This window comes from Lonchura striata, chromosome 4 (assembly GCF_046129695.1).
Source record: "Lonchura striata isolate bLonStr1 chromosome 4, bLonStr1.mat, whole genome shotgun sequence".
NCBI classification, from domain to species: Eukaryota; Metazoa; Chordata; class Aves; order Passeriformes; family Estrildidae; genus Lonchura; species Lonchura striata.
Genome location: NC_134606.1, coordinates 22,800,870 through 22,828,256, shown reverse-complemented (window position 1 = coordinate 22,828,256; position 27,387 = coordinate 22,800,870). Strand labels below are relative to the sequence as shown.

The 27,387-nt window shown below is 37.3% G+C and overlaps 2 protein-coding genes across 8 annotated transcripts in view; one reads left to right on the top strand and one right to left on the bottom strand.

Annotated features, from left to right (window-relative positions):
* Positions 1-8,436, top strand: part of RFC1 (replication factor C subunit 1) — a 33,760-nt gene extending 25,324 nt beyond the window's left edge. For both annotated transcript variants that reach the window (XM_021533185.3, XM_021533184.3), the window contains exons 15-25: positions 977-1,091; positions 1,527-1,615; positions 2,635-2,772; positions 3,176-3,271; positions 3,434-3,532; positions 3,982-4,136; positions 4,254-4,371; positions 5,356-5,501; positions 5,940-6,153; positions 7,157-7,348; positions 7,873-8,436. In XM_021533185.3, the coding sequence (XP_021388860.3) occupies positions 977-1,091; positions 1,527-1,615; positions 2,635-2,772; positions 3,176-3,271; positions 3,434-3,532; positions 3,982-4,136; positions 4,254-4,371; positions 5,356-5,501; positions 5,940-6,153; positions 7,157-7,348; positions 7,873-7,974 (1,464 nt within the window). In that variant the 3' untranslated portion in view covers positions 7,975-8,436. The remainder of the gene's footprint in view (positions 1-976; positions 1,092-1,526; positions 1,616-2,634; positions 2,773-3,175; positions 3,272-3,433; positions 3,533-3,981; positions 4,137-4,253; positions 4,372-5,355; positions 5,502-5,939; positions 6,154-7,156; positions 7,349-7,872) is intronic.
* Positions 8,437-8,590: 154 nt separating this feature from the next.
* Positions 8,591-27,387, bottom strand: part of WDR19 (WD repeat domain 19) — a 38,454-nt gene continuing 19,657 nt past the window's right edge. For 4 of the 6 annotated variants that reach the window (XM_077782804.1, XM_077782806.1, XM_077782808.1 and 1 more), the window contains 13 exons: positions 26,398-26,481; positions 25,192-25,338; positions 24,665-24,789; positions 22,947-23,059; positions 22,099-22,167; positions 21,658-21,735; positions 17,214-17,310; positions 15,339-15,463; positions 14,599-14,680; positions 13,821-13,971; positions 12,381-12,504; positions 10,577-10,653; positions 8,591-9,908 (listed from right to left, as the gene is read on the bottom strand). In XM_077782804.1, coding sequence (XP_077638930.1) covers positions 9,794-9,908; positions 10,577-10,653; positions 12,381-12,504; positions 13,821-13,971; positions 14,599-14,680; positions 15,339-15,463; positions 17,214-17,310; positions 21,658-21,735; positions 22,099-22,167; positions 22,947-23,059; positions 24,665-24,789; positions 25,192-25,338; positions 26,398-26,481 — 1,387 coding nt within the window. In that variant the 3' untranslated portion in view covers positions 8,591-9,793. The remainder of the gene's footprint in view (positions 9,909-10,576; positions 10,654-12,380; positions 12,505-13,820; positions 13,972-14,598; positions 14,681-15,338; positions 15,464-17,213; positions 17,311-21,657; positions 21,736-22,098; positions 22,168-22,946; positions 23,060-24,664; positions 24,790-25,191; positions 25,339-26,397; positions 26,482-27,387) is intronic. The other 2 variants (XM_021533178.2, XM_077782805.1) reach the window with 2 other exon arrangements.

Sequence of the window (27,387 nt, the reverse complement as noted above, 5' to 3'; positions counted from 1 at the left end):
TTTTATTTGTCTAACAGAGATATGTTTCCCAGATTTCTTCTAAATTGAAATGCTATTTCAGGATGAGAAAAATTGACAGGGCTGTGTCCATTTCTAAATCTGAATTTAGAATTCTGTTGTAATAGAGTAACTCTTAATCCTTTTTCCCCCCTTCCCCCACTGCATGCCTTTGAGCTCTGTGCCAACAGGTTGATGCCACACCTAAGAACTAGACTAGAAAAGGTGAATGTGCTGTCTTGGGCTCACTTTTTTTTCCTCAATGCATTTCTGTTTCTGGTTCCCAACCTGGCTTGCTCTCAGCTGCCTCAGGACTCTACAGAGCATTTTTCTGTGCTCCACAAGAAGTGCCAGCAAAATGGACCAATGCTTTGTGTGCTCAGTGCTGTATTCTGGCTGCTTCTGGCAGGAGAGTTTGCTGATAAAAGAGCAGCTGGGTTAAGTTGTGTCAGGGACTGACAGAAGTGTTAGTGCTGCTGGGGGAGTTGTGTGTTTCCTATTGGTTAAATAGTTAAAAGCTTCTCTTTTCCTGCAGCTTTGAGAGCCATGTGGTATGTTTTTTTGTTACACAGCTGGAAATACCATGGAGCTTAGCCAGCTTTGGCTCACAGCTCTGTTTCTATCCCTGCTGGCAGTTCTGTTAATCTTCCAAAATTTAATATGTGCCACTGACTCCAATGCTTCTGCATCTCCCTCAATTAAAATGAAAATCAACCAAACAAAAAAACTTGTAACAGCCAACCAACCAAAAAACCACAAAGCAAACAAACCAAAAACCAATTCAAAAACACAACCAAAAAACACCACAACAAAACAAAACAAGAAGAATCTTTTGGGGCTGTATGTTCCACACATGGCTTTAAGTTTTTTGAAGTGCTAGAAAAAAGGAATATGAGGGGAGGGAGAAACTAATTAAAGCTATATGATTTTTCACTGATCTACCTTCTCACTTTTTATGTGGTTTATGTGTTTGGACCAGGAACTGGGTTATAGCTATGTGGAGCTGAATGCCAGTGACACTCGCAGCAAGAACAGCCTAAAGGAAGTAGTTGCTGAGTCACTTAACAACACCAGCATCAAAGACTTCTATTCTGGTGCGTCTGTTGTTTGAAGGAGATTTTTGTTTTATTAAGAGTCTGCTTAGAGGAAGGACAGAGCTTCCTTATTGCACAACAATGTTAGGAATTTACCTTGCTTGTCAGGTGGAGGGACCCAGCTCTAATAGGGGTGGGTTCATATAGTAAGCTGTTATATTTATTCTTCAATTTAGAATTAAATCCTGCTATTTGAAGAGTGAATCAGCACAAACTACTTAAGAACTCTGCAGTTGCTCCTGTGTTCTATGGGACTTGCTTCTAAGATGACATGAGGTTATAGTCTGGTCTGTGAACATAGATTCATGTGATCAAGAGGCAGAACCACCACCTCAGTTGCCTAGGATCGAGTTATCTTACTTGGTAGCATTGGGTAAAACTCTGAGCAGGACTCGTTTATTCCCATCTCATTTTCTTATCCATATTCATTTTCAGGTGCATCTTCATCAGTTAGCGGAAAACATGTATTGATCATGGATGAAGTGGATGGTATGGCAGGCAATGAAGACAGAGGAGGGATTCAGGTGAAGCCACTGTAGTTCCTAGCTAATGCCATTGCCAAGAGTGTGTGCCATATATCACACAAGATAGTTAAGCCACTTGGTCCTCAAGCCATGGTCTATGAAGAAACTCTCTGCAGAGTACAGTCTGACATGTTTTAGAAGCCTGTCTTTGTGTAAGGATTGTGCTTTGGTAGATGGGGGAAAAAGGATACTGGAGTGATGAACTTGAGTGTGTGCACTTTAGAACAGGTACATTTATCCTAAGGTCTCTCTAAGGTGACATCTCCCTGCAGTGGGAGGTTCATAATCTGGCTGGGACTGTCGCTGTTTTGCATAGGCAGTAACACTGAGTAATGTGTGGCATAAGCAGCAGCATCCTTTGTCCTCTTTAGTAGCTCCAGTTTTATCTTCTGAGGATTTCCTATAGTCACGTGCAGTACTTTGATGGTAAAGGGCATACAGATTTTTAGCTTAGATGCAGTTTTTTCCAGTGCAGGAATGAAACTGAACTGAATTTCACCTTCATTAGAGCTAGCTAAGTTTATTCTGGTAAGCCATTCTAAAAATGATGAAGCCTCTTGGAGCAGGGATGAACTGATCTTTTTACTTTTTTTGCTTTTTCATTCTTTGGAAAAGAATGAAAATACAGCCAGAAAGCTGTGTATGCCCTCTGGGTATAAGCCAGGTCAAACTGGCCTTTGGAGAAATGAGTCTTCCTCTCTAGGTGGACAGCTATGCTATGGGCTATTGGTCTTAATTGCTTCTTGAAGACAGTTCCAAACATAACTGCTGGAAGTAGAAAGTGAAAGTGGCTAGGCAGCAGATCTCTTGCAGCTGAATAGAACAGGAAATGAAAAACATAGGCAAGGGGCGAGGTTTGGTTTGCACTGTGTAAAAATGTGATTACAGCAGGAGTGTTATGGACTTGGCACCTGTCAAGAATCTGATTCAAGGCAGGGACTAAGGCTGCTTGGTATGACATTCTAATTGTTCTTATTGTCTAGGTTATCTGATGGAATTTTAATGTGTTTAAATTACAGGAGTTAATTGGCTTGATCCGACACACAAAGGTACCCATCATTTGTATGTGCAACGACCGCAACCACCCTAAAATGCGCTCCTTGGTCCACTACTGTTTGGATCTTCGTTTTCAGAGACCTCGTCTAGAACAGATCAAAGTAAGTAGGCTGTGGCTGGCTGTGTGGACTGCACTGAATTGCCACCAGTAACTTCAGTTTTCATGTGCCAGAGTTTATTCAGAATTGGATACATCATTTAATCGATCATCTCAGTGAATCGTTACTTTTCAGAATGAATTGTCTGAGGTTTTCTTCCCGAAGCTTTTTGGATTTTAGATGTCTGTTTTAAGAATATATCCTAAATGGCTTTTTATGAACAAACATGGTCTTTTTTACACCAATCGTAACTGATGGTTTATGATTATGAGAGAAAATTTGGGCTATATGTGCTTTAAAAATTTAGAAAAATATGCAGTGCTTTTTCATAGATGTGCCAGTATGTTCTGCTGGGGCAAGAATTCATAGGAATTCTCTAGTGACAGTTTCTCAATTGTGATTACAGGGTGCCATGATGTCTATTGCATTTAAAGAAGGTTTAAAAATTCCCCCACCTGCTATGCAAGAGATAATCCTGGCAGCAAATCAGGACATCAGACAGGTCAGTACCCATTCATCATCAGTAACCATTCAGATAGCAGATTATGTACATTGAATTCAAAGTATTTGAACAGTATTTTTATGTATAAAGATCAGACCCTTACTGCTGGAGTATTCAATTGAAATTCTATTATGCTACCAAATTGTAAACTTTGTTCTTTAGGTTTTACATAATCTTAATATGTGGTGTGCAAAAGACAAATCACTGACTTATGACGAGGCTAAAACAGATGCCAGCAGAGCCAAAAAGGACATAAAACTGGTAAGTGTCAAATGCTTTTACTTGGATTTTACTGTCATATTCTGATATAATCACTAGGCTTTATAAGTGTCTTTTGAACTGAAGCACTGAATAAGCCTAGGTGCCAAAAGCTGTCACATTGGCCACAAACAATTGAAGAGTAGTATATCAAGGACTGAATATTTTTATATAATCGAGCATATTTTGATATACTCATCTCTTACGTAAGATGCAATTATGAAGCTCATACTTCCCATCCTTTGTTCTCTGTTTAGGAGATAATTCTCTTAATATCAAAAATAAAATAGAGTTCTTAAAACTGGTAAAGTTCTAGGGCAGAAATACCTACTGAGGAGCTTATACTGATGAGTCAAGATACTTCTGGATACTAATATTGTTGATATTGTGCTGTGTCTTACTTTCTGTGTTGACCTTCTAGCTGCTGACTTCTTGAAATGTCATTTATTTAGGGCCCTTTCGATGTGGTCCGGAAGGTTTTTGCTACTGGAGAGGAGGCTGCCCGTATGTCTCTTATAGACAAATCAGATCTTTTCTTCCATGATTATTCATTAGCACCTCTCTTTGTCCAAGAGAACTATGTGCATGTGAAACCAGCTGCTGCTGGGTGAGTTACTCCGAACCCTAAATTGACATAGGTTTTAGTCCACTTTGACTCTCTGACAAAAAAGCCTATCTGGATATTTCTGGTTTGTAATAAAGTCAACTTCATTTTTTTTCCCAGAGGTAATTTAAAAAAGCACTTGGTACTCTTGAGTAGAGCAGCTGATAGTATATGTGATGGTGATATAGTGGACAGACAGATTCGTAGCAAGCAGAACTGGAATCTGCTTCCAACACAGGTGAGCACTTAACTCTCATTTTATGTTAAGGGGCCTATTCAGTGTTAAAGGTGGATCTGTGGTGTTTTCAGTATAGTTATATGATTTATATAGTTCATATTTTATGTAATATTTTCTGTTCCACTGGTGATGAGAATTTCCTATATCCATATTGTTGAGCCCATGCTGCAACATGAAGTCTTCTGAAACTTGGGAAAGTTGAATGGTCACAAAGCATAAAAGCACATGGTGTGTATCACTTGTGCTGTTACAAGCCTGCTCTGTCCTTCCTCTCACCAGGGTAGGATTTCTCTCAAAGCATAGAGGACTGAAGCTTGGTCACTGTACTTCTTTTAATGCTCATTGAAACACTGACAAGACTTGTGCTCAAAGAATTATGACTGGCATCAGAGAATGCAATGGAGGTGAAATTGGAAGGCACCTCTGGATGTCCTGTAGTTTACCCCCGCTCAGTATAGGTCCAAAGAGCTGAATTGCTTAGGAACATAGTTGACTTGATGTAGGTTGCAGTGTTCTATGGAAATGTCTCCTTCACCATGTCTTTGTGTTGGAGATCAGTTTTTGTGTGAAGTCAGCTATTTAACTGCACTCTAAACTGGACTTGAGAAAAGGCCATGTTCTTTTGTTGTTTGGGTTTTTTTTTTGGGGGGGGGGGGGGTTTGTGTTTTTTTTTTGGTTTTTTTTTTTTTCGATTTTGAAACCCAGATAACTTCACAGTCAGAACGTTCACAGTTCAAAATGTGGTAATGAACAGGGTGGTTACAAGGGGGGAAACTGTAACCTAACAGGGATTGACCAGAAATAATCAACTGAACAAGCTTAAAATAAGCTTAATTGAATAAGCTCTTAAAATAAGCTGTTTCCACTGTGGCCCTGTGTTGACTACCGCTCTTCCATGGGGACAGTGCAGTGCAGGGCAGTGTGTCACGGTGTCCATGAGACTTTCAGTGTAATTTGAGTTTGGCATGTGTATTACTTTTTCAGGCTATTTATGCAAGTGTTCTCCCAGGGGAGCTGATGAGGGGTTACATGTCCCAGTTTCCTGTCTTTCCCAGCTGGTTGGGGAAATTTTCATCCACAGGCAAACACGATCGTATCATTCAAGAACTGGCAATGCACATGAGTCTCAGGTACTACTGATGTTCCTCTGATACAGTTCTTTCTTGTGCAGTCCATTACCTACCATCAGTTCCTTGTTGTGCTTGGTGCAAACAAGTGACACATTCATGTGTTCTGCAAATGTGTTCCTGTGTTATTGGTGGTGCTTTTCTCAGTGCTTAATTTGTATGAGTCAGTCACAAGTACCTTGCATTTTTCGTTTTTCCCCTGAAGTTAGAGATGAGTTTCTCAGTTAGCGATGTTTCCCCAAACTGTCTGGTGTTCAAATACCATTCCCTAATGAAGGTATGGCAAAAGGAATGGCACAGTACCACTTCTAGTTAGCTCTTAAGGCAGCTGATTGTTGATTTGCTGAGGGCCTCCTTACATATTTGTTCTTGTCTTTAGAAGCTGGTGATGCTAGTTGGACAGATTTACTTACTCAGTATATTTTTTTCAATTTGACAAAGAACTCAGACATGCAAGAGGACAGTAAATATGGAATATTTGTCATATTTGCGGGATGCACTTGTCCAGCCCTTGAAAGACTTTGGAGCAGATGGTGTACAACAAGCTATAACATTTATGGACTCTTACTGCTTGATGAAAGAAGATGTCGAAAATATCATGGAAATAAGCACGTGGGGAGGCAAACCCAGTCCTTTTTCAAAGCTGGATCCCAAGGTAAAATTCACCAGTGAATTTTTTTATTTTCTTCCATATCTTAAAAAAGAAATCCTAGAATAATTGCTTTGTATGGATGTGCTTTGGAAAGGCTGAAGTTGGTGGACCAACTTAACTATAATTGATAGTAGGCTTTGTGAATCAGCTGTCAAACATACCTCTAAGTTCAGGACTAAGTTCTAAAAGATAATCGGGCTGCGCTTCTCTAGTAGTCTTACACCTTTTGTTCCTGGTGTAAAGGATTACTTGGAGTCAGTTGTGTCCTGGGTGTAGAAGCAGAACACAGGAAGGACAGGGAAGGCTGGCACCTTGCTACAAGGAAGCTCTGGCTCTAAGGTCTGTGTGCTTCAGGCACAGCCCTGCCTGTCTTGCCATCCTGTAAAGGAGGAGGCATGCACAGCTGCCTGAGTTACAGAGCAGGCACTGCCTTCAGAGACTGCCTTGCAGCTTGCACCTTTCCCAGTCCTGTTAGACAGAACTGCCAGACCTGGTGTGCTTCATGTGCTGCTCTTCCAGCATCCACCTACTGAACTCCAGTGGCTGGGATCCTCATCTAGTACAAGGTGAGCTTAAGCTCAAATTGCTTTTACAAACTAGGCAAATGTAATCTGAAACAGGTCAGGTGCTGATGGAAGAAACCACCTATACTACTATCAGGTGTTTTCCCCTATTCTGAATATGCTGCTTAGTTTGGCAAGGGTACAGTGCTGCTGAAGGGGGCACTGGTGTGACTGTGCTCAAATAATTGTAGGCCTTAGGCCTAAGCAAGAAGCATGTGAAGATACACACTTTATTGAGGATTATGTGGGACTTGTTTAAAAAGACCCTTCACCACACAGCTCTTAAATGCTTTCTGTGTCCTTTTGAGAGAGTGTAATCTTCTATATATCTTTGGTCATGTCTTTCCAAAGGAAAGTTGATGTGGAATCTCTCAGTAAGTCAGTTAACTAACAATCTACAGCTCCTAAACTGATGCTCAGTTTCTTTCCTTCCACCCTGCCAGGTCAAAGCGGCTTTTACACGTGCCTACAACAAAGAGGCACATCTGACTCCTTATTCACTTAGTGCTGTCAAGGCCTCTAAAAGGCAGTTGGGATCTGCAGCAACCTTAGATCTGAGTGAAGACTTGACTGTGGAAGAGATCCAATCTGATGAGGATGAGCAGGATACTGTTGAGAGTGATGCAATGATTAAGGTGATGTAATTTCCTCAGTATTAAACAACCTCACTGAAGTGCTGGGGCTTTTTTGTTTGTTTTTAATTACCTTTCTGTGACTTTTAACATCATCTTAATTAATTAAGAAAAAAAAATCATAGTAGATAGTAAATAAATTATCTCTCCACTTTTAAATTTTTAACTGGTGGTAGTGTGGAAAAGTCTTAAGTTACTTCCATCCATTGTCTTTTGTTGGACCCAAGTGAGACATCACTTTAAATCTAAAATTCTGCATCCAATTCCTAAACTTAGCAATATTTCAAGTGTTGATGAAGATGGTGCCTGTGGTTCCTGCAGATGACAATTCTAGTAATACCTTTGTGGGTATCACCAAATGGGGACCCTTAAGACTGAATATCGTAGTCTGTACTCTCTGTGCCATTTAGAAACTTCACACCTAAAAGGGGAGGGTGAAGAGGTGGCTTTTCCCTTAACACTGACTACATTTTGACTTAAATTTTTTTCAGCTGGATTTTAAGCTGTCTGTATATTTCTGTTTGTAGCAAAGAAAGGCGAAGTCTTCCAAGCTGCCAAAAAGAGAGAAAAATGAAGAAACGACAAAAAAAGAAGGGAAAAGAAAAGAGAAAACAAGACATTTTGAATAAAACCTTGCTTTGGACGCAGCTTTGCATATCTTAACTTCTGCCAGGAACATAAAACAGATCCTGTGCTGCTGCTGGGAAGGTAGAACCAGTGTGTTGAAAATGCTCCTCTTATAGAGGCACTGTAGCTCTTGTGCTGTCACACTGCTGTGCTTATTCCTGACATGGTACATGTTACAAACTATAACTGTCCTTGTGCAACCGACACCAGGTGTGTGAACATGCTGAAAATGTCATGCTTAGTTACCTGGCATTTCTGCCGAGTCTTCCTAGGACTTCACTGCCTTTTTTTTTTTTTTTATATAAATCCCCTGACATTATGCGGTGAAGTCTTGTAAATAGTGCATGATGCAAAAACCCCATACATAAATGGCTTATTTGTACATTATAGAAATTAAGCAGTATATAAAATTACAATAAAATGTTTCACAGGACTCTTTTAAAACTTTGGTTAAATTCATGGAATGTTCTGTCCTGTCTCCCTCCTTTATTCCACAGTTTTGTCTTTCCTTCATGTACATGATGTGGCATTCCTCTTTTCCTGCAACTTCCCTTTTGTTCACTTAGAGACAAAGAAAAGCAGTGAGCGATTTACTTCAAAAACCTGAGTAGTCTGTACTTGTATAAGTTATATCTTTAATCAAAACCAGAAAGGAATACTTAAAGAGTAAAAAATGTTTAATTGAAAATATTTGTAACAGTTCAGAACTGATACTGAAAAAGAGAACAGTAGGGAGCTGGTTTTTCTTTTTGCCACTTGCACTACAAAGATGGCCCCGTGGTTTGTCTTTGGTGCAGATGAAATGCAGATTTTGTTTGTAATAATTATCAGTTTTATTACTACAATAAACCAAAGTACAAAATTTATCAACAGATACATAGTTACAGATATCACAAAATAGAAGTGATATGGCTGTTATTAGGCCTTTCTGGGGAAGAGATGTGTATGTAGTGATAGAGCTTTCCTTGCTGCTTGCCAGCCAACACAAGCAGTTCTGGAAATAAACAGAGGTGGTTAATTATATTCTGAAATACTGTGATAGCAGATCAGGAAAAATAAAATCAACTAAAAATTCCCCAAAAGAACTTGAGTGCATTACTGTGATCTACAGCTGAGTTTTCATATAAGGTGTTTGAAATAGTAAATTGCAATTATTGAATTTAAAAATTCAAATTATTGAAATTATTAACATTATTGAGGAACATTGTTAATTCATTTTCAGTTGCCATTAAAAAAAAAACCAAAAACCAAAACAACAAAGTCCTGGATCTAAGTCTTTGGTATAGAAAGAGCCATGATCCCATTCTTAGAAGGATGAGTATTTCAGGCCAATACTTGTTGCTGTTATCCTGGGGTAGATTCTGTTAAATAGACAAGTTAAGATCATGTAACCTTCATGTTAGATTTGCTCCTTCCAGTTAGTACCCCTCTTGCTCTCTCTCCCTTTCCCCCTGCCACTTCAACCCATGCTGGAAGAGCTGGAGAAGTTTGGATGATGCGGAGATCTTCAAACTGATCTCTGTACTACTCAAGCACACCTGGTGTTCAGGAACATGTTCCAAACCAGAACGGCTTGTGGATGTTAATGTGGTCATAGGGGTAAGCTGAGTTAAAGCACAGTTAACAACCAGGTTAGTTGCAGTAGCAAGACCTGCCAGTGTTTGCATGCCTGAGGGCAAATAGGTGATAGAAGTGGGTCTCAAGTTATCTGAGGCATTGACCCAGGTTCTAGGTTAAGATTTCCTTACTAGGAAAAACTCCAGAACTGTCTAGAATGAACCCTGTTAAGTCAAAAATACAGAGTGTAGGCCATACCTGAATTTATTGGTCCTCATCTTCCAGTTTGAGGTACTCTGTGCAGTCATTTATTTTCTTAAGATCAACAAGGTTAATCCTTTCAGAACACATGGGACACACGTTTTCAGTCTGTAACAGGCTGTTTTAAAGGAAGGGCAACTAGTCAAAAGTGAATTCTAACATTTTACAAAGGAAGTTGGGCCAAGGCACAAAGCCTAGAGCAGAATTCTGAGCAGTGCTATGTAACAAGTGCAGGACAGAGCAATGACTGCATCTGTCTAGTTTTCAACATTTGAGAACTAACACCACAGGAAGGCTGCTGTTTGTTATATGTTTAAATGCAAAGGAGGTTTTAGGAGCTCCTGAATTCTGGCATGGGAACAGAGCTATCCCATCCCATTGTCATGTGTGATTATCAGGGACAAGACATTATTGCTGTCTTTGTACCAAATTCTGTGTGCATTTTGTTTGTTCTGGTGATTGCTGGTGCGCCTGTGTTTCTGTCCTGCCCTCATATTACGCCTTCTTCCTGGATAGAGCTGAGACCTCACACAAGCTCACCATCTATATTCATTACTGTTCCTGCTGGAGCCCTGCATCACTGGCCCAATTCTTTTGTCATATCCTATCATTTTGGTTAACTTTGAAGCAATGTTCTGTGAGTGTTTAAGGTGCAACTACCAAGTAAGGGGACTTCCTCTTCCACCAAGCCCAGCTCTTACATGTTTTTAGTACCAAATGATCCATTGGCTGCTAAAATATGAACAAGCAATGGAATAGTGCAATAGAAAAAAAATCCCAACTTACCTTTTGAATTCTGTGTAGAGGGCAGGAAAGTCACAGTGTGGGCAAACTGTCCAGTCGTCACGTACCATGTGCCGACCCTGCACAGAGAAACTGCAGGTAACTGAGGGGCAAGTGCTGCCTGGCTACAGAGAGCATTTACTTCTGGACCTGTTATGAGAAAGTCTCAGCAACTGAGTACTAAGATCTTGAATTAAAAGCTCCATATATGTGTTACTGTAGCTTGATTACTGTGTATATTCTGTAACTAGAAAAGGAGCTCTCACAAATGCAGTGTTATAATTTGCATTCCTCTTTTAAAAATGGAAATCTAGGAATATACTGAAGTACAGTATTTAAAACTCTTCTAGTTTGGCAATTCTAGAATGCTATCTGTAGATTTGTATCCAGAGCTGTACCTAAATCTGCTGGCATTTTTGGTGTTGCATATGACATACCAAAAATGCCCCTAAAACCACAGCACCTAAGCCCAGTAGGTCACATTCAGCAGTCAAGTTTGTGAGCCTTCCTGGCCTTTGCCCCTCTACATTTTCTCTTTTTTGCTACAGTTTACTAGTTTATTTTTGATAGAAGGAATTTGTATGTATCTTTTTAATGCTGTAGAAACACAGAAGGACCTTGAACTATACTGAGACATTTATGCTCTAATATGATACGCAGCAGCAGACTTTTGACACTGACTCTCATTAGTTATTTGAAAATGCCACAGTGCTAATGTCTACAAAGAACAGTGACATAGACAAACTGTGGCCAAAATAGAGCCTAAATAACTGTGTAACATACATTAACGTGTATGACTTATAAAGTTATATTTAAACCCCTTTGTTTTCTTAAAAATAGTACTTTTAAAGTCTACCTGTCATCTTATTCTGCTAAACCAATATAGCAAAAAGACCTCCACATAATGGATATTAATTTTTTTTGTGAGACTTAATTCTTTAGTTTTAATAAAGAATGTTAACTAACATTTGTTTCCTGTTCAAGTAAGTTCTCTTTTTTTCCCCTGCAATATTAGTATGACAATTCATGTGAACCCAGTAAAAATTATGTTGTTTATACAGTAGCCGTGCAGTAACTTCCACCAGGAATGTATGCCACCCCTACCTTTTCATTACACTCTAAAGAAACAAAAAATGTTAGAACTTCTCATTTCTGTAGAGATGAGTAATGTAAGAAATGCTGAGGTCACTGCCTGAAGCACTAGCATTGGGTGTGCTTAAAAATTCCCAAAACAGCTTTTTGAAGTTTTGCTGGTGTGGTTTTTTTTTTTTTTTTTTTTTTTTTCATTCGGTTGGTTGATTTGGTTTTTAAAATTTTTTTACATTTTAAGTCTTGGTAGTTTAGAGGAGGAGGGCTGTGCCATCCACAAGCTCCTCTGCATGGAAAAGGAAAGAGGGACTTCTGTTAGTTCTCTGAGCACTAGAGCTCCTGGGCAAATGGCTGAGCTGGGAAGGCATCAGCAGCACTAGCCTGTGTTCTCCCAAGTGCACCAACTGCCCCAGATGTGTGTGCTGGGGATTCCTGGTGCTGCACCTGCTGTTGCAGGAAGCCAAAGTCTCCCAGGATGACCTCCTGAATTTACTGACACCCTCGAGTGCCTGCTACTTGTAGGTGACAAGTGAGGACACACTTATGATAGTCAAAGACAAAAAGAAATTTGGCAACAGATTAGAAAAACCCATAAATGCATAAAAACATATAGCTTGGATCCACTAGCAACCTGATGAAGTTCAAATAAACTTATTTTTAGAAAGGAAAGCAGCTTTGCCTTTACTGTCACCCTGCAGAAAGCACAGCAGACACTCACAGTTGCAATGCAGTACGGAAGGTTGTTTTTACAGCTGGGACACAGAAGTTCACACTCTGGGAGTTGGAAAGCACAGTAGGGACAGGCTGTTGTTGGCTCTTCTATCTCACTTGTGTCCCGGCGTCTAAAACATAGATACAGCTGTGAATAAACCCCTCAAACTGTTTGAATTTAACAAAGCTGTTTTACAATGCCTTTGATATTTAGCAAGTGTTTTTCCTTTGAGTTACTTGCATAGCTTCCAGCTGCTATTTTACATTCTCCTTCCTTTAGCTCCTTCCTTTTAACTATCACCCAGGCTGTATCAAATCATGTCAATTCAGAAATAATGGGTCATTTCCCCTTTAATTAGAAACACCACAACCTTTTAAAAGGTGTAACTAATCCTAATACTTTATAAGATTTCAAAACTCAGGGTCTGTATGTATTGACTACAAAGCTATAGTTTCCTTGTTTCAGAGTTTTTCTGTGGCAGGACCACAAAGAACTGGAGTACCAAAAACTGGCTTTCTGGTAGGATTATAGAGCTTCTAACAGCCTCCAAAAAGGCTGAAGAGTAGTAAGAGTTTCAGAGAAACACCATAAAAACCAGTCTCCATAAAAAAGCTATGTAATAGGAGACTCTTCAGGTCCTGAAAAGATTTAACTGATAGAAGGGAAATAAATAAAACATGGAGATGTTTAAAATCATAAATGACACAGAAAAGGGTAGATCTCTCCCAAGAGGAAAACTACGAGGCCTTAAACTAGCTAGAGACCAGTCTTGACACAATGGAATTTGTTGTAGGAGTCAACTGTCATTAAATAGTTACAGGAGTTTAAGCGGATCAATTGGATAAGCTCGTGGAGAGTTTACAGACTTCATAAATAAATACCTAAACCACCAGTATAAGCTCAGCAGGTCACCAAACCTTGGTTAAAGCCTGGTAGAATAAATTACAAAAGTGTTACATATGGCTTGCCCTGCTCTTCTATAATTACCTATGCTTCCTCCTCTGGCAGAAAATATTGACTAGGATCAAAACAAAACTTCAGATAAGGAAGAAAATGTCAAGAATGAATATTTTTTATTCACCCTCCCATTCTATTTTATCTTATTAATTTAGTAATTTAAATCACAGAAGAGCACAATACTGCTGCTGTAGTAGCCAACAGTTTGGCTGTGGAGTCTCAACTAGAAACCAACTAAACCTGTGTGGCTGCACTTGTCTGTAGGGAGAAGATGGAAAACCCTATTGCTGTTAGGAAGCATTTTAAATGCACCTTGCATTTAAGGCTTATAACATTCAAAGGAAGTATTTAAATCTCAGAGAAGGGTGGAAAATGGTTCTTAGCCTTTAAAATACAAGAAAATGAAATAATGTGAAAACAATCTACAGGCTTTATGATCAAAAACAGCATTGCAAATAAAGCCTTGTGCACGTGATTAACGTAACTCACCTGACCATTGTTTCAATTTTCTTTTTGTATTTTGGATCTATTTTACTCCGATACTCAGGTCTCATCAACATAGCAGCGAAACTAAAGGCTGAGTTTTTCAACCCTGCTCGGTGACATTCAATCACAGCTGAAGTCAAGATTGGCACAATATCTGTAATAGAATGAAACAATGATGTCAAATATTTATTTACCAATAATAATGTTTAAAACCTTTAAGCTAATACAGCCAAAAAAGTACTGATGGAAAAGACTATTTTTTTCTTCTTTGTCATGGTACACAGTTGCACAATCTGGGGCATTCCTGGAACCATATACAAGAAACCCATTGTTTCACCTCTCGCTGCCTCACACTCCCGAAGCTCAGCATGGCAGCAGGAATGTTCAGATTTTAACCATTTCTCCCAGATCTTGTCTGCACTCTTTATAGCCACTTTTTAGTCTACATTTTCCATGTATCCAAAAATATTTTTTATAAAAAGGTAATTAAAAATTTTGTGATGGAAGTCCCAGAACCAGTCAGTTCATAACACACAATCCTAAGACTGTGTGTGGTTCAGGCTGCTCAGTACTGCAGCAACATGAGGACAGATTAAAGTGCTGGTGAGGATCCCATGCTGGAGGCTGTGTGGAAGAGCTGCCTGGAGGAGGATGCAGAGCAGACTGTGTAGTTACACTCTGTTGTTGCCCACAGGATCACAGGGGGAGGATGATCCTTGCAGTGCAGTGCTGATTAATGAGTTGCCCTGCAGAGCACAGCTCCTCTGCTGTCAGCACTTACGTGATGGGAACTTGCTGATGTTGTTGGCTACACGTATAAGCATCCGTGCTCCCTTCATGTGATCACCACGTTTCACGTGAATCTGGAATGCAGCAAACAAACCACATTTACTGCAGCCATTGGAGAGTGATTCCTGCAGCCTGCTCTTGGCATTCATTCATCCTGCTGGGAGCTGCATGCCAACACCTCCTTCATGAAACTGAGCAGAGCTGGACTACAGAAGGGACCAGAGGCCTCAGCATGGCTCTTCCCCAGTCTTTCTGGCCTTCAGCCCACCACTTAGCTCTAGCCTCACTGCTGGTAGAAAGGGAGGCTGAAGCTGGCTGTAGGAATGGATATCCTCATGGGCATCCATGGGTTAACGAACAGAAATAATTTGAGCTCCTGCTTAATTTCATTTACAGAAAAGCAGTGATCTATTTATGGATAACAACTTCAAATACAACAACAATAATAGTAATAAATAGTTGTAGCATAGTATTTGTAAGTATGATTCCAAAAACAAAACAGGAAGCCATATATAATTTTCATTTATTCAGTATTTTAAAAAAGAATATGCTACTCAAAGAGGCAGAAACAACTATGGGTTGTCCTCCCGAAGCTTGCTGTTAGCATGCACTTGGATTCTCTGATACAATCTCTATGACAATATAATTTATGTACATGGAACATCCATACATACAGTTCAATAAATCAGACACTGTGCAATTTACAAAAAATTCAATTTCTCAGTTCCTTACCTTCACTAAAATATAGCTGTGTAGAATCATAAGGTTTGTAGCCATTTCAGAAGAAATTTTTATCTTCTGGGTCTTTAACTCTGAATACATACTGAAAAGAACATCACGTGCATTTCGATAGTTCCCTTAAAAAAAATTAACAGTTAATTTAGTATACTTTAACTTGATCATTTGCTTTGGCAACTCCTTGCCTCTGCAACCAAAGCCAAAACCTGTCAAGGGACAGTTAAAATTTGAATGTTACTTCACTTGGTTATACTTTTTCAAGTTTACCATGGAGGATTGTCCTGAACCACAGGATTTCATTAAATTATCAATGTAGCTGAAATCAAGTACTGTTTTGCAATTAGTCTATTCTTAGTTGTTTTTTTCTTCTTTTGTTTTGGGGTTGTTTTGCTGATTGTGTAGGGATTTTTATGCATTATTAGAGGCTGAGAAAGTCATACTCTTCACAGCTGGAAGCATTTAAAAGAAATTCTAGTTATTTCAGCAAACATTTTCCTTTTCTTCCCTATATTTCTCTACCAGCAGATGTTTTCACTCCACAGAACAATTTGTAACGTTTTGTTGTACACTACACTTGAATCAAACTGTGAAATTTGTGTGAGACAGCTGACTATCACTTCAGAATTAGTTGCTGGAAAACAACATTATTCTTTTATATTCTATTATTACTGACTCTCAGTATAATACAGTCTTAAAATCAAGTGATTACACAAAAACAACTTCAAGAAAAACTACACTTAAAATGGCATACCCAAAGAAAAATACCAAGCAGTATGACTTAAATATATTTATTAGATGGATTTTTTTAAGGAAAGAACAAACTATATTAGAGCAAATTTCACAATCAAGCTCACTGAAATCTTCTGAAAGAAAGAAGAGGGGGCTGATGTAAAACTGCCTCTCCAGAAGAAACAGTCACTGCAAGATTGGTGCTTTTAATGAGACAAACATGCTTCTTATTACACTGCTGCAGAACACATTTATGCTACTAGGGAATATGAAATACACAATGGGATACTACATTTTAGATATAAGTTTTCAGATTCAGAGATGCTAGTAAATATTTAAACCCTTGAGCCTTTGTATTTCCTGCTTATATAATTAGCACAAATACATTATTCACTTCTATGATCGATCAGGAGATTTGCTTGCCAAGGGTTTCAGAGGTTTTTCCACTCCTTAGCCCAATGCTGAGGAGCAGCACATAAATGTTAATTTGCCTGGGTTATTCCCAAGACTGCTATTTTTCCTTTATAGATGTTTATTTTTACATAATTGAAATGAAAAGCAAGCAGTGTTATGGTGGGGTTGTTGCCATAGCTGCAGAGGAGAGTGAATAATGCAGGTGGCAGCTATTTTGCTTCTAGCCCTCTAACTCCTTTTTTTTTTCTATTTCTAACTTTAGCAACCCATTACAAAGGAAAACCAAGCTTAAAGTAAGTATATGTGTCTGGTCCTTGAACAGAAATCAACTCCTCTGCCCATTTTCCACTGATAAAAGTCAGGTGCTAAGACTAAAAGATCAGTAGCAAACCAGCAACCATATCTATAAATGGCAAGTCTGTGACCTGTAATACACAGAAAGGTAAAGTCACAGGTTGTCTTAATCACTATGCTTACTTGAAGTAATAAAAAACACAGATATTTTCCACAAGTTTCTTTTTTTCCCAATATTTAATATACAGGTATGAGTCCACAGGCTTTCCACAAGTGTACTTTCAAATTCAAAACTGAACTTGAATATAATTAAAAGCACCGGTACATGTCTTAGAGCTCTAAGTAGAATCCTACACAAATAACAGCATCCTACCTAGGGTACCTAAGGAGGTAGCATGAGAGATACTATCACATCAGAGGAAACAGACTTACCTGAACACTGCTCTTCCCTGGCAATTATTATGGCAGTTCTGGCAGCCTCTCGGTGCTGCTTTAGGGCCATGTACAAGCGGAACAAGTACTTGGCATCCTGAATGAAATGATATAAAATCAATTAATACTGACTAAATTCATACTGCTGTATTCACTTTCTTGACTTGCTCATCCCACCACCACATTCTCCAAAGAAAGCAGAGAAGCTTGCTTCATGAAGAGCTCTTCGTATGAACACACTCCAGCTATGCCAGTCGCCTGCAGGGTTTGGCTGCTGCCCAGGCACAGAACACCCACGCCAAGGGCCCAAGGGAGTCCTGGCGGGTGCTGGCCAAGCCCTGTCAGGAGGGATGCAGAAAGCCACAGACCACCATGCACATGGAGAGCTGTACAGGGGGAAACCAAACAACTCCTGCTGTGTGGGCATTTACAGTGTCAAAAAAGAACCCAGGGACTCCTTTCAGAAATGGAACTCTTGCCAGAAATTGCGTTACGGATCTAGATGCAAACATTGCTTAGTGTGGATGCAGATGGCAAAATCTGGCCTCTAATGGAAGTATTGTTCTGGGACCAGATAGTGGACATAGAAGACAGCTAAAAAATTGAAAATTAGGGGACTACCAGCTAAAAAAATTGCATAAAATTTATAATTTGCTACCCAGGAAACTTTTGATAATTATATAACTCAAGAATGGCAAATGTAGCAATCACCCAAAAACTGGCAATTTAACAGCAGGCAAATTAGTGAAATAATTTAAAACCAGAACTAAAAACCAAGATGGCAGTATTGTAGAAAACAAACACGAATTCTATTTTTTAAGTGTACTCAAATGTCTAGAAGACTAGTAAAAAAAACACTAATGAGAGAAAGAATAATTGGTCTTTGATAACAAATCAGAGTTGGTTTGGTTTTGAGAAAAGTTGGATTGAGAAAATCCTCAAGAGGTAACTCCTAAAAATACAAAATAAAATATAGAAATAGAAAAGAAAGAATAGAAAAAGTAAATGTTAAAAATATTCTGTTTATTGCTACTAAAGAAGTAGAAAAAAATAAAAAGCAAAATAAAATTACTTTGCTTATGTTGAAAAGGAAATATTAAGTACAAAAAAATTAGCAGCTATTTCTAAAATGGGTCAATAAAAAGTAAAGCCTGTACATGATAATCTTCTAACTAGTAAATTTGGATTAAAATAAGCTAAATAATGTATATAATTGTATTGTTCTAATTTAAATGGACAAATGAACTAAAAAAATAAAATACTAGCAACTTTCGGGAGATCTTAGCAAAAAAAATCCAAAACAATCAATTCTGTAATATTAGTAGTAAATCCAACATTCAAAGTGTGTATTCTATGTTAAAACGGTATAAAAATTACTACAACAATAATTGTATTAATCAATGTTGTGTTATTCTCTGGAATACTGTGGGTTTTGTATCTAAGCCTCAGACACAGCAAAAGAAAAAAGAAGAAATTCAAGGGAACAGAAATATTAAAGATATAAAGATATTTGCTTGTAGAGAAGATGACTGCAAAGATTAGATTGTACTTTAGAAGCAAAGAAAAAAATTACCAAAAAAAAATCACATAAATAAAAGCAAGAGAGAAAGGATCACACACAGAAAGATAAAACACAAGACAAAAATCTTTCTAACTTGAAATACAAGGAAAAACATTAAGTCACTAAAAGGAATTACTGCTAAAGTAATGATGGAGCTGAATTTTAAGTAGCACATGGTCAAAAGGTTGAACATCATAAGAATTGTAACTTAAGAATAATGAAATAGTTATCTGGATAATAAAATAACTGCAACTACTTATATTAACAGATACTATTCACTGTATACTGCCTTAAAAAGAAAATTTGCTATTTCTTGGGGTAAACCAAAAATTAGTGAAAACAGTGGGTTATGACATAATTCTTCGCAACTTCTAACATCACCTAATGGTCACAGATGGCCATTCCACTGACGATCAGCAGAAAACAGCACTACTTCCCCATCCAGGCTGCTTCTACCCTTTCTCCTGCTGCAGCAGGAAGGATCCTGTCCCAGCATGGACCAGTGGTCTTATATGCTACTTGCCATGTTCCTAATTATATTTGACTTAAATAATATATTTAAAATACTTATTCTCCCCTCCAAAAAAGAGAAAAAGAAAAAAGAATAAAAAAGTCAAAGTAATTCAAGCAACATTAGTCCCATGTTTTACTTTCATACTTCTACCTTTAAAATCAGTAAGTTACAAAGCAGAAAGTGCAGGAAAGAATTTTATAATACAATAAATTTCCTAAAGTTTTTGGAAAATATATTATTGTAATATGATTCAATATTAAATACTCATAATTCTAGTTTAGTTTTTCTTTTTAAAATGTATGTACTCAGAAAATATGCACACAGCAAACAGCAGAACCTTGCTAGTTAGTGTTCCCTGACAGAGCACATATGAATAAGTTAAGAATCTTTGTATGTTGAAGTTAATAAACACAATAGTTGATATAATTACACATCTAAGAAATAGTTTATAATTAATCAGACAATAGTGTAGCAAAATTTTGGAAAGCATAATAATTTTGATAACATGGCACTTTATTAAAATGCCACACAGCTGTTGGCTGTGAAAGATTTAAAGCAATCAGCCTGCTGTCACTGATGATGTGGTTTGAAGATCAGTGCTTGAAATGATGAGCAAGTTTCTGCTGCATGGCTACTATTAAATTCACTTTTACTTTCAGCTTTACAAAAATGCCATGACATAGAAGCTTCTATTTTCTAAAAACAGTAATATCTTTCTTGATAAGTTTGAGAACAGTCTCCGTAGCACAATGAAGATAATGATTGTTTTTAAAGTAGCTTTTAAAGCAAAAATATATGATTTGATAAAGAAAAATTTTGTTACTCACTGAGAGAGACTATGTAGATTGGATTAAAGCATTCAGAAGAACAAGAGAGAGCTTTTAAATAAGGAAAAAAAACTCTATACTGAAGTTCAAAACAATGTTAAATATAGCAATAATGGCATTCAAAAAATTCCTAAATATTTTCTAAAATCTTTAGAACCTCTTTCCTATGGAGATCATACTCACTTCCCTTACCCAGTCCCATGGACCTTTCTGAATGAGGAAGCTAGACTACTGTTCTGAGGAAAGAGGCTAGATGCTACAGTTTCTCTCCACCCAACTTCCAGCATAAATATGAAATTAGTCTTGCTTACACTGATACTGCATAGATTTTTCATCCAGTGCCCCCATCAGCTTAATCCCCTTTGGGTTCTTGTAGTTGAATTCTTTTTGTTTTGCCATGTTTTGCTTCTCTCATAATTTTACTAAAATTCACATTTCATATTAAAGGTAAAGTAAGAGATAAATAATAAAGAGATAAGAGGCTTGGTTTGGTTCTCCTTTTTTTATCTTTTACAAAAGCAAAGTTTACTTGGACATCAAATGCCCAATGTCTCTAAAAGTCTAAAATCTCAAATCTTTAATCCATACAGAGAGGAAAGAGACAGAGTTTCCAATTTCCTAACAGAATTGTAAACCACAACTGAAATATTAGGGGTGAAATCAACTTGAACTGAGCCCCTGTCATCTCCATAATTACCAAACCTTACTGCCCTCAGCAAGGCATAATTTATTCTTCCATATATATCATATTGCACCTGACTGTATTTACCATGACTTTGGATGACACCTTAAATTCCATGACTAAGCAATGGATTGCAGACTGCAACGCCCTCACCTGAGGTCTGGCTTTCACCACAGCTCACATTCCAGGTCTGCTGTAACAGGCAGTAAAACTTCTAGTGGTTCAGCCACTTAGTTCCATGAACTCAAGCCTGAATGTACAAGCAGCTCTACTATCATCTGCCCTATTCAGAAGTCAAAAAGGAGCTGCTAATTTTGAAAATCTGTCTGCAACATTTTATGCCTTACACTGGTGTTGAACACAAGAACTTTTATAGCCTGGCCAGCTTTGGGGTTTTGACCTGCATCTCCTACTTTGAACCTTACTTTCTTCCACTGCAAAAGTCAGATCAACTCTGCTCCTGCAGGAAGAGATCAGTGCTGTAGCTTGTCTTGAGACAAACACATTAACTGTTCATCTGGGAAAGGCAACAGCTAGCTGGCAAACTGGCAACAACAAACAGCTAAGTTATGTCTCTTACTCCCATTATGAGCATTAATTTGAACCTCCTCTGTCCAACTATCTGCTTTCATAAAGATGATTGAAGAAAAAATTATTATATCTAAGATAGTTGCTTCCTTTCTTATATTTCTGAATCTGGAGTTACTGGGTGAATGACTCACAGAATGATCATACAAGTCTTGCTCCTTGATGAAAGCTAAAGCACAGTCTGTGCCTACAAAGAATTTTAGGACAAAGTAAGCTCAAAATATCTTGTAGCACAGAAATGTAATACAATAGCAGTGATATAAATACAATACCTGGGGCATGCCATCCCCTTCTCCCATAAGATAGTCAATCAGTTGATTTGTTAGGGTTTCATCTTTTGCCCGTCCCACCTATTAAAAAAAGACACAAGAAATTATGATATGAAGGAAGAAGAGAAAAATAACTCACTCATAAGGAGCCTTTCCATAAAGCACTGAAGCTAGATAGATTTAGAATATGATTTTTTTAGTTCTGTATGTTCAAACCAGATGATTATTTGGTTCATCAGCTTTGACATGCAGAAGTTCCTATATATTTTCTAATGTGTTAAGCTGGGATTTTTAGACACGTTTAGATATCTTCTTTACTGATACAGTTTTTCTTCTATTTGCAATCTAATCAAACACACTCAGTGATGCTGGGAAAATGTCACAATAATGAAGGCAAACTTCTTAAAAAGATGAAGAATTTTTTGTTTTATCAAAATTGCTTACTGTTTCAATTGCCATTTCCATAGCCAAGTTATCTTCTGTGCTTGGACTTTGCAAGAAGTGCCTTAATGCCTAAAATTATACAGAAGAAAAGTTAAAATTGAGACCCATGAAACGAATTTTTTCTAATTTTTATCAAGTTCTCTCTCTCTGCACTTTGATAACAAAGTGGCACACACTGAATGCTTATCTCACCTACAGAGGTAGCAGCTGGTCTTACAGATACTCATGCAAGAAACAACTGAAACTTTGCCAAATTCTGGTGTACACCTCCACTAACTGTGAAAGATGTTCACAGAAATGTTCTTAATGTCATGGAGCCCCCCATGCCACAGTTGAAGGAGCTATCATCTACAATGGCCATAATATGCAAAAATCAGTCATATTTTTTTGGTATGTGTTCAGTATGCAAAAATCAAACATTCAACAAGCATCAGCTCACAGACTTGTAACTGATCAAAAGTGCATCAATCAACATACTTCAATTAACGTATTTTCTTTTTTAAAAAAAAATCTTTCAGTTTGATAAGTTACTCTGCAACCAAGTCTCCACTGGTCAAGCCAATAAAATGTAAATAAATTGTGCTGCAGATCATGATATTCAGAGATTCATTGACAATAATATATCACTGATTCACCTCAAGCTTCTACTGTTATGAAAAACACGTGCACAGCAATGTATCATTCATGGAACACAGTCTACATAACTGTAAATGTAAATAGTTTGCTTACTAAATCAGTATGTCATCAGTAAAGGCACTTAAAATCTAATATGAACTTTCCTGAAGACTGTATTTTGAACAGTTTCTATAAACATTTAACTTTCACTGACTTATCCTTTAAGCACTGACCCGTCCATATTGACCACACAGCAAGAAAAATTTTCCCGCCTGAAAATGTTTCTTTTCTGCTTCAAAATAGAGTGCAATGCTCTGATAATCTTCATTGGTAGTATTTTCAGAACCTGCAACAGACAGATCTGAGTGACAGCACTATATTCTTAATAAATAAGGCAAAGACCCTACTGAATGAACATATTCCTATTTTACTGTGTTTTTCTACTGACATTCGAAGAAAACCAAAGCCAGACAGACTCAAATTGTGTCTTACACATTTTTTTTCTATTTAATCAGACCAAATGTCAGACATAGGAGCTAATAACATAGTGAAATAATTGTTTCCACAGGTTTTACACCATAATGAGATGTCTGTTTTTCACAGAATCATAGAATAATAGAATGATTTGGGTTTGAAGGGATCTTAAAGATCATCTAGTTCCAAGCCCCCTGCCATGCACAGGGACTTTCACTAGACCATCTTGCCCAGAGTTCCATCCAACCTGGTCTTGGAACCCTTCCAGGCATGGGACATCCAAAACTTCTCTGAGCAACCTCTTCCAGCACCTCACCATCCTCCAATAAAGAAAGTTTTCCTAATATCTAATCTAAATCTACTCTCCTTTAGTTTAAAACCATTCCCCCTCATCCTGTCACTACCTTCTCTTCTAAAAAAGCACAATGAAATAGGCGTTGCTATGGTCTGATAATGAATTTTTCCATCATGTCCTGGCAACATTAAAGCAGAGCAAGTGATTATGAGATTATCACCTGAAAAGCTTTCACAGTTTAACAATATGGAAGCATACTTGTACAAAGCAAGGCTATCAGGGACAATGCAACCATGTGGTAGCAGGGAGAACTAAAGTCTTCTAACCAAGACTCCATTCTGCTCTACACATGTTAAACAAAGACAGCCACTACTCCACAGTTAGTTTTAAACTCCTCTTCTACCCACTTGGATTACAGTTTGAAACATCCTATTTTGCACAGAAGTAAGAAAGGATAAGGAACTGTAGAGCAATTGTGGCCACCTTGACAATCATCTGCAACCATACATCTCCAAGCCAACTGTTGCCAAGCTTTTATAACCTTCACAATAAGAAATCAATGTCTAAACAAAGAGATGAAGTGAAAATATGAGAATTTGGGAGATACATATGTGGAGCTGATAGGGCACTAAAGGTGCCTCACACAAACAGAAGCTATAAAATTTGGTGCAAATTGACAAGATGGACTCTGACTGGCTTGATGGCCTAAGATAAAAGTCAGCTTCTCAGTAAGGTCTCCTTTCCATTTCTCACTGAGACAAGAAGAGGCCATGAAGGGTCTTAAAGAGTAGAAAAGGCAAAAAAGTGACATGTAGGAAAAGAGCTGGAATCAAGAGAAAAGGAAAAGGGAACAAAAATCAAGAACTGTACCACTGAAATGCTCCATTTTGTAGCAAGGTCAAAGAAAGGGATTCCTCAATGAGCACAAGAAAATAGTCTAGATAAATGTTTTATCTCTATGGATAAACAAAAAAACCTGTAGGACAGGCAAGATTGGAAAACCAAGCAGATAGCAAAGCTGAAAGTAAAGTCTGGCTTGTACGCCTGAAGTATACATGCTACCAAACCTGGGCACAATGACTGGAAATAAACACCCATTGTCTTATGATTTTAAATTTGTTAAAATTAACTAAAAGAACAGCAGAACATAATGCAAGAAAACTATGAGCCTGAAATACTCACTGATGATATCAGCATAAATCTCCATCTTGTTGTGTTGTTGAGCTAATGTGAAAGCTTCATTATTGCACTTGGACATAACCAGGAACTGGATGGCAGAACCATAGTCACCAAGCCGCAGAAAGAATCTAATCAGAATGACAAATTAATACCTTAAACTAATTAGCTTAATGAATACAGCAAATGCTTTAGGAATACAGTACATAACATACATACATATATGACACACTTCTAATCCATTTTGTATGTCAATTGTTTTAACTAGATTCCTAAAATTAACTTTATATAAATAATACAGCATGGCAATTTTTTATTATTGCCTAAACTTATTACTTCAGGTTAATATAATTTTAATCAGAAAGTCAACAAGAACAAAAAATATCAGTACCTATTTAGTTGTCCAAATCTTAGAGAACTCAATTATACACTCACTAGCCAAGTACCAATAACCAGAGTCTGATATGTTAGCAAGCCTCATAAATTCCCAACAGACATAGACTTCTTTTTAGTATGCACAACATGATTGTTACCTGGCCACCATCTTAGCTCCTTCAAGAGATTGTGTTTCTCTCACAATATTAACAGCCTTTTCAGGATTATTTAGGTGATCCAAATATAGTCGAATTACACTATCCCACTGTTTTGCATGTTCATAAGCTATCACAGCTTCTGTGTACCTGCAAAATAATAGTTCCACATCAGTTATTTTAACTTTGTAAATAACTCTTTATAATATGGTGTGAAGGAAACAAAGTACTTTATTTCTGTGAGATTACTTTGTGGCAAATTCCTTTCAGTTTGCATGTAATTGAACTGCTCTGCATTTACTATATTCTTTTTGGTTTCTATTTCATTTTCTCTGAGGAGAATAAAAAGCAGAGGCAATAGAAAAATGTCTACCACAATACTATTTTTGACCTACTCTGCCAGCTCTTTTTTTTGTTATATATTAAAACCAGTTAATCTCTTCCTTATGAAATCCCTTGAGAGCAAGAGAACAATAAAAACCAAACTTGATAGCTAGGTGTACAATTTTAAAAATAAGACCTCTTTTCTGTTCTGTAGACAAGATCAAGAAACTTCCCATTCTCTCACTATGCAATTTATAGAAACAGTATTTTCTAGTCTCATCAGTGCAAACATTAAACTCTGGTGATGTTTCATATTTTAAAGTATCATTATTCCAAAGTACATTTACTTACGGTAAGGACTAGGAGGAACTACATTCTGTGATTAAATATAACCAATCTGAGGCTTTCACTTCAGCTAATAATTTTGCATTATTATTATGCAAATGCAGCCATTAAGATGTAACAGTAATTTGATTCTAAAATGAAAAAAATTCTTTCATGATTATTCTCCCTTTGAATGACCTTTAAAATCACTGCTAAGGAGTTGTTAGAAACAAACTGAATTTGAATACTCTTCTAAGTGGACTGAATGGTTTTAAAGTTCAGTAGTTTAAAGACTTGGATAGTTTTTGTTAGAAAGATATTAATGTTTAGACATGAAAACAATTAATTAGAAACAAATTTTTGATACCAGATAAATGTCCTTTGTGTATTGAAGATTTGAAATATAATCTAAGTGTAAACTTAAATTTACATATTTTAGAATCCATTTTCACAAGACTATTTTATGCAAGTACATGTTTTATTTTACAAATACACTCATGTATAATGATAACAACAACAGCAATAACATGTTTTATATTAAAAAAGAGCATTCAAAAGTACCTGCCATCTGCTTCCTTGGCCTTTGCATATTGTAGGTGAATCTTTGGAGATGAAACCTGAGGAAGAAGTTCACCAACCTTTGCCCTAGAAAGATAATAGCCATTTAATAAATACAGCTGGTTCTAAATTTTCTCCAGTAAAACTGTCATATTTATATCAACATTGAAAAGGAGTCTAATAGAAGAAACTGAACATAATGAATAAACTTTGAAGTAATTTCAATATTTTCAAAAAGTTGCACTTTGTAAGAACTGGAAATCACAGATTGCTTTATGAGTATACAGGCTTGAAGACAGTCTCCTCTTTTTTTTAAGTCTGACGTGTACAAGCATAAGAAGTGCCAGACCAACAATTTTTACCTCAGGTGTTCTTGGATTAATCAACAGAAGAAGCACATCATCAAAACTGCAACGTGAAAGATCTATAAAAACCAGCAAGCTAAGCAGTGGGCCTTTCAGGACAAAGGATGAGAGACTCAGCAGAGGCTGACCTTAAATCTCACCTCTCTGACTAAAAGATGAGCACTCTTCAAACTGAACCTCCTTCTGCAAGAGTAAACAAGTAAAGCTTGTACCTCCCACTTCCCAAATCAAGGTTATCATTAGATGCAAGCTACTCCCCTTAACCAAGTGCTCTGCTGGCTCATTTTGATACCACTGACAATTCTTTGATGTAATAAAGTTTTCATTTTTCAAACAAATGCACATAATATTCCAAACTAATCTTTAAAGCACTCATATGAAAGAGGTATTACTGAACTGTCTGATCAGTTCCTAAGGTAGGAGTCCATAAAAAGTAATTAGGCCAGAATGGAGCCCTTAAATCTCTCAGAAAATTGGACTCTTAAAATGGAAAATCCACAATAAACAAATTAACTTAAAAAAAGAAAATTTTGATACTGGCTACTGTTGAATCATTTCCAACTGTCCAAATACTCAGTCTCAGCTATGCATATTATAAAACTAAGAAATCTAATTAATCACACAGTAA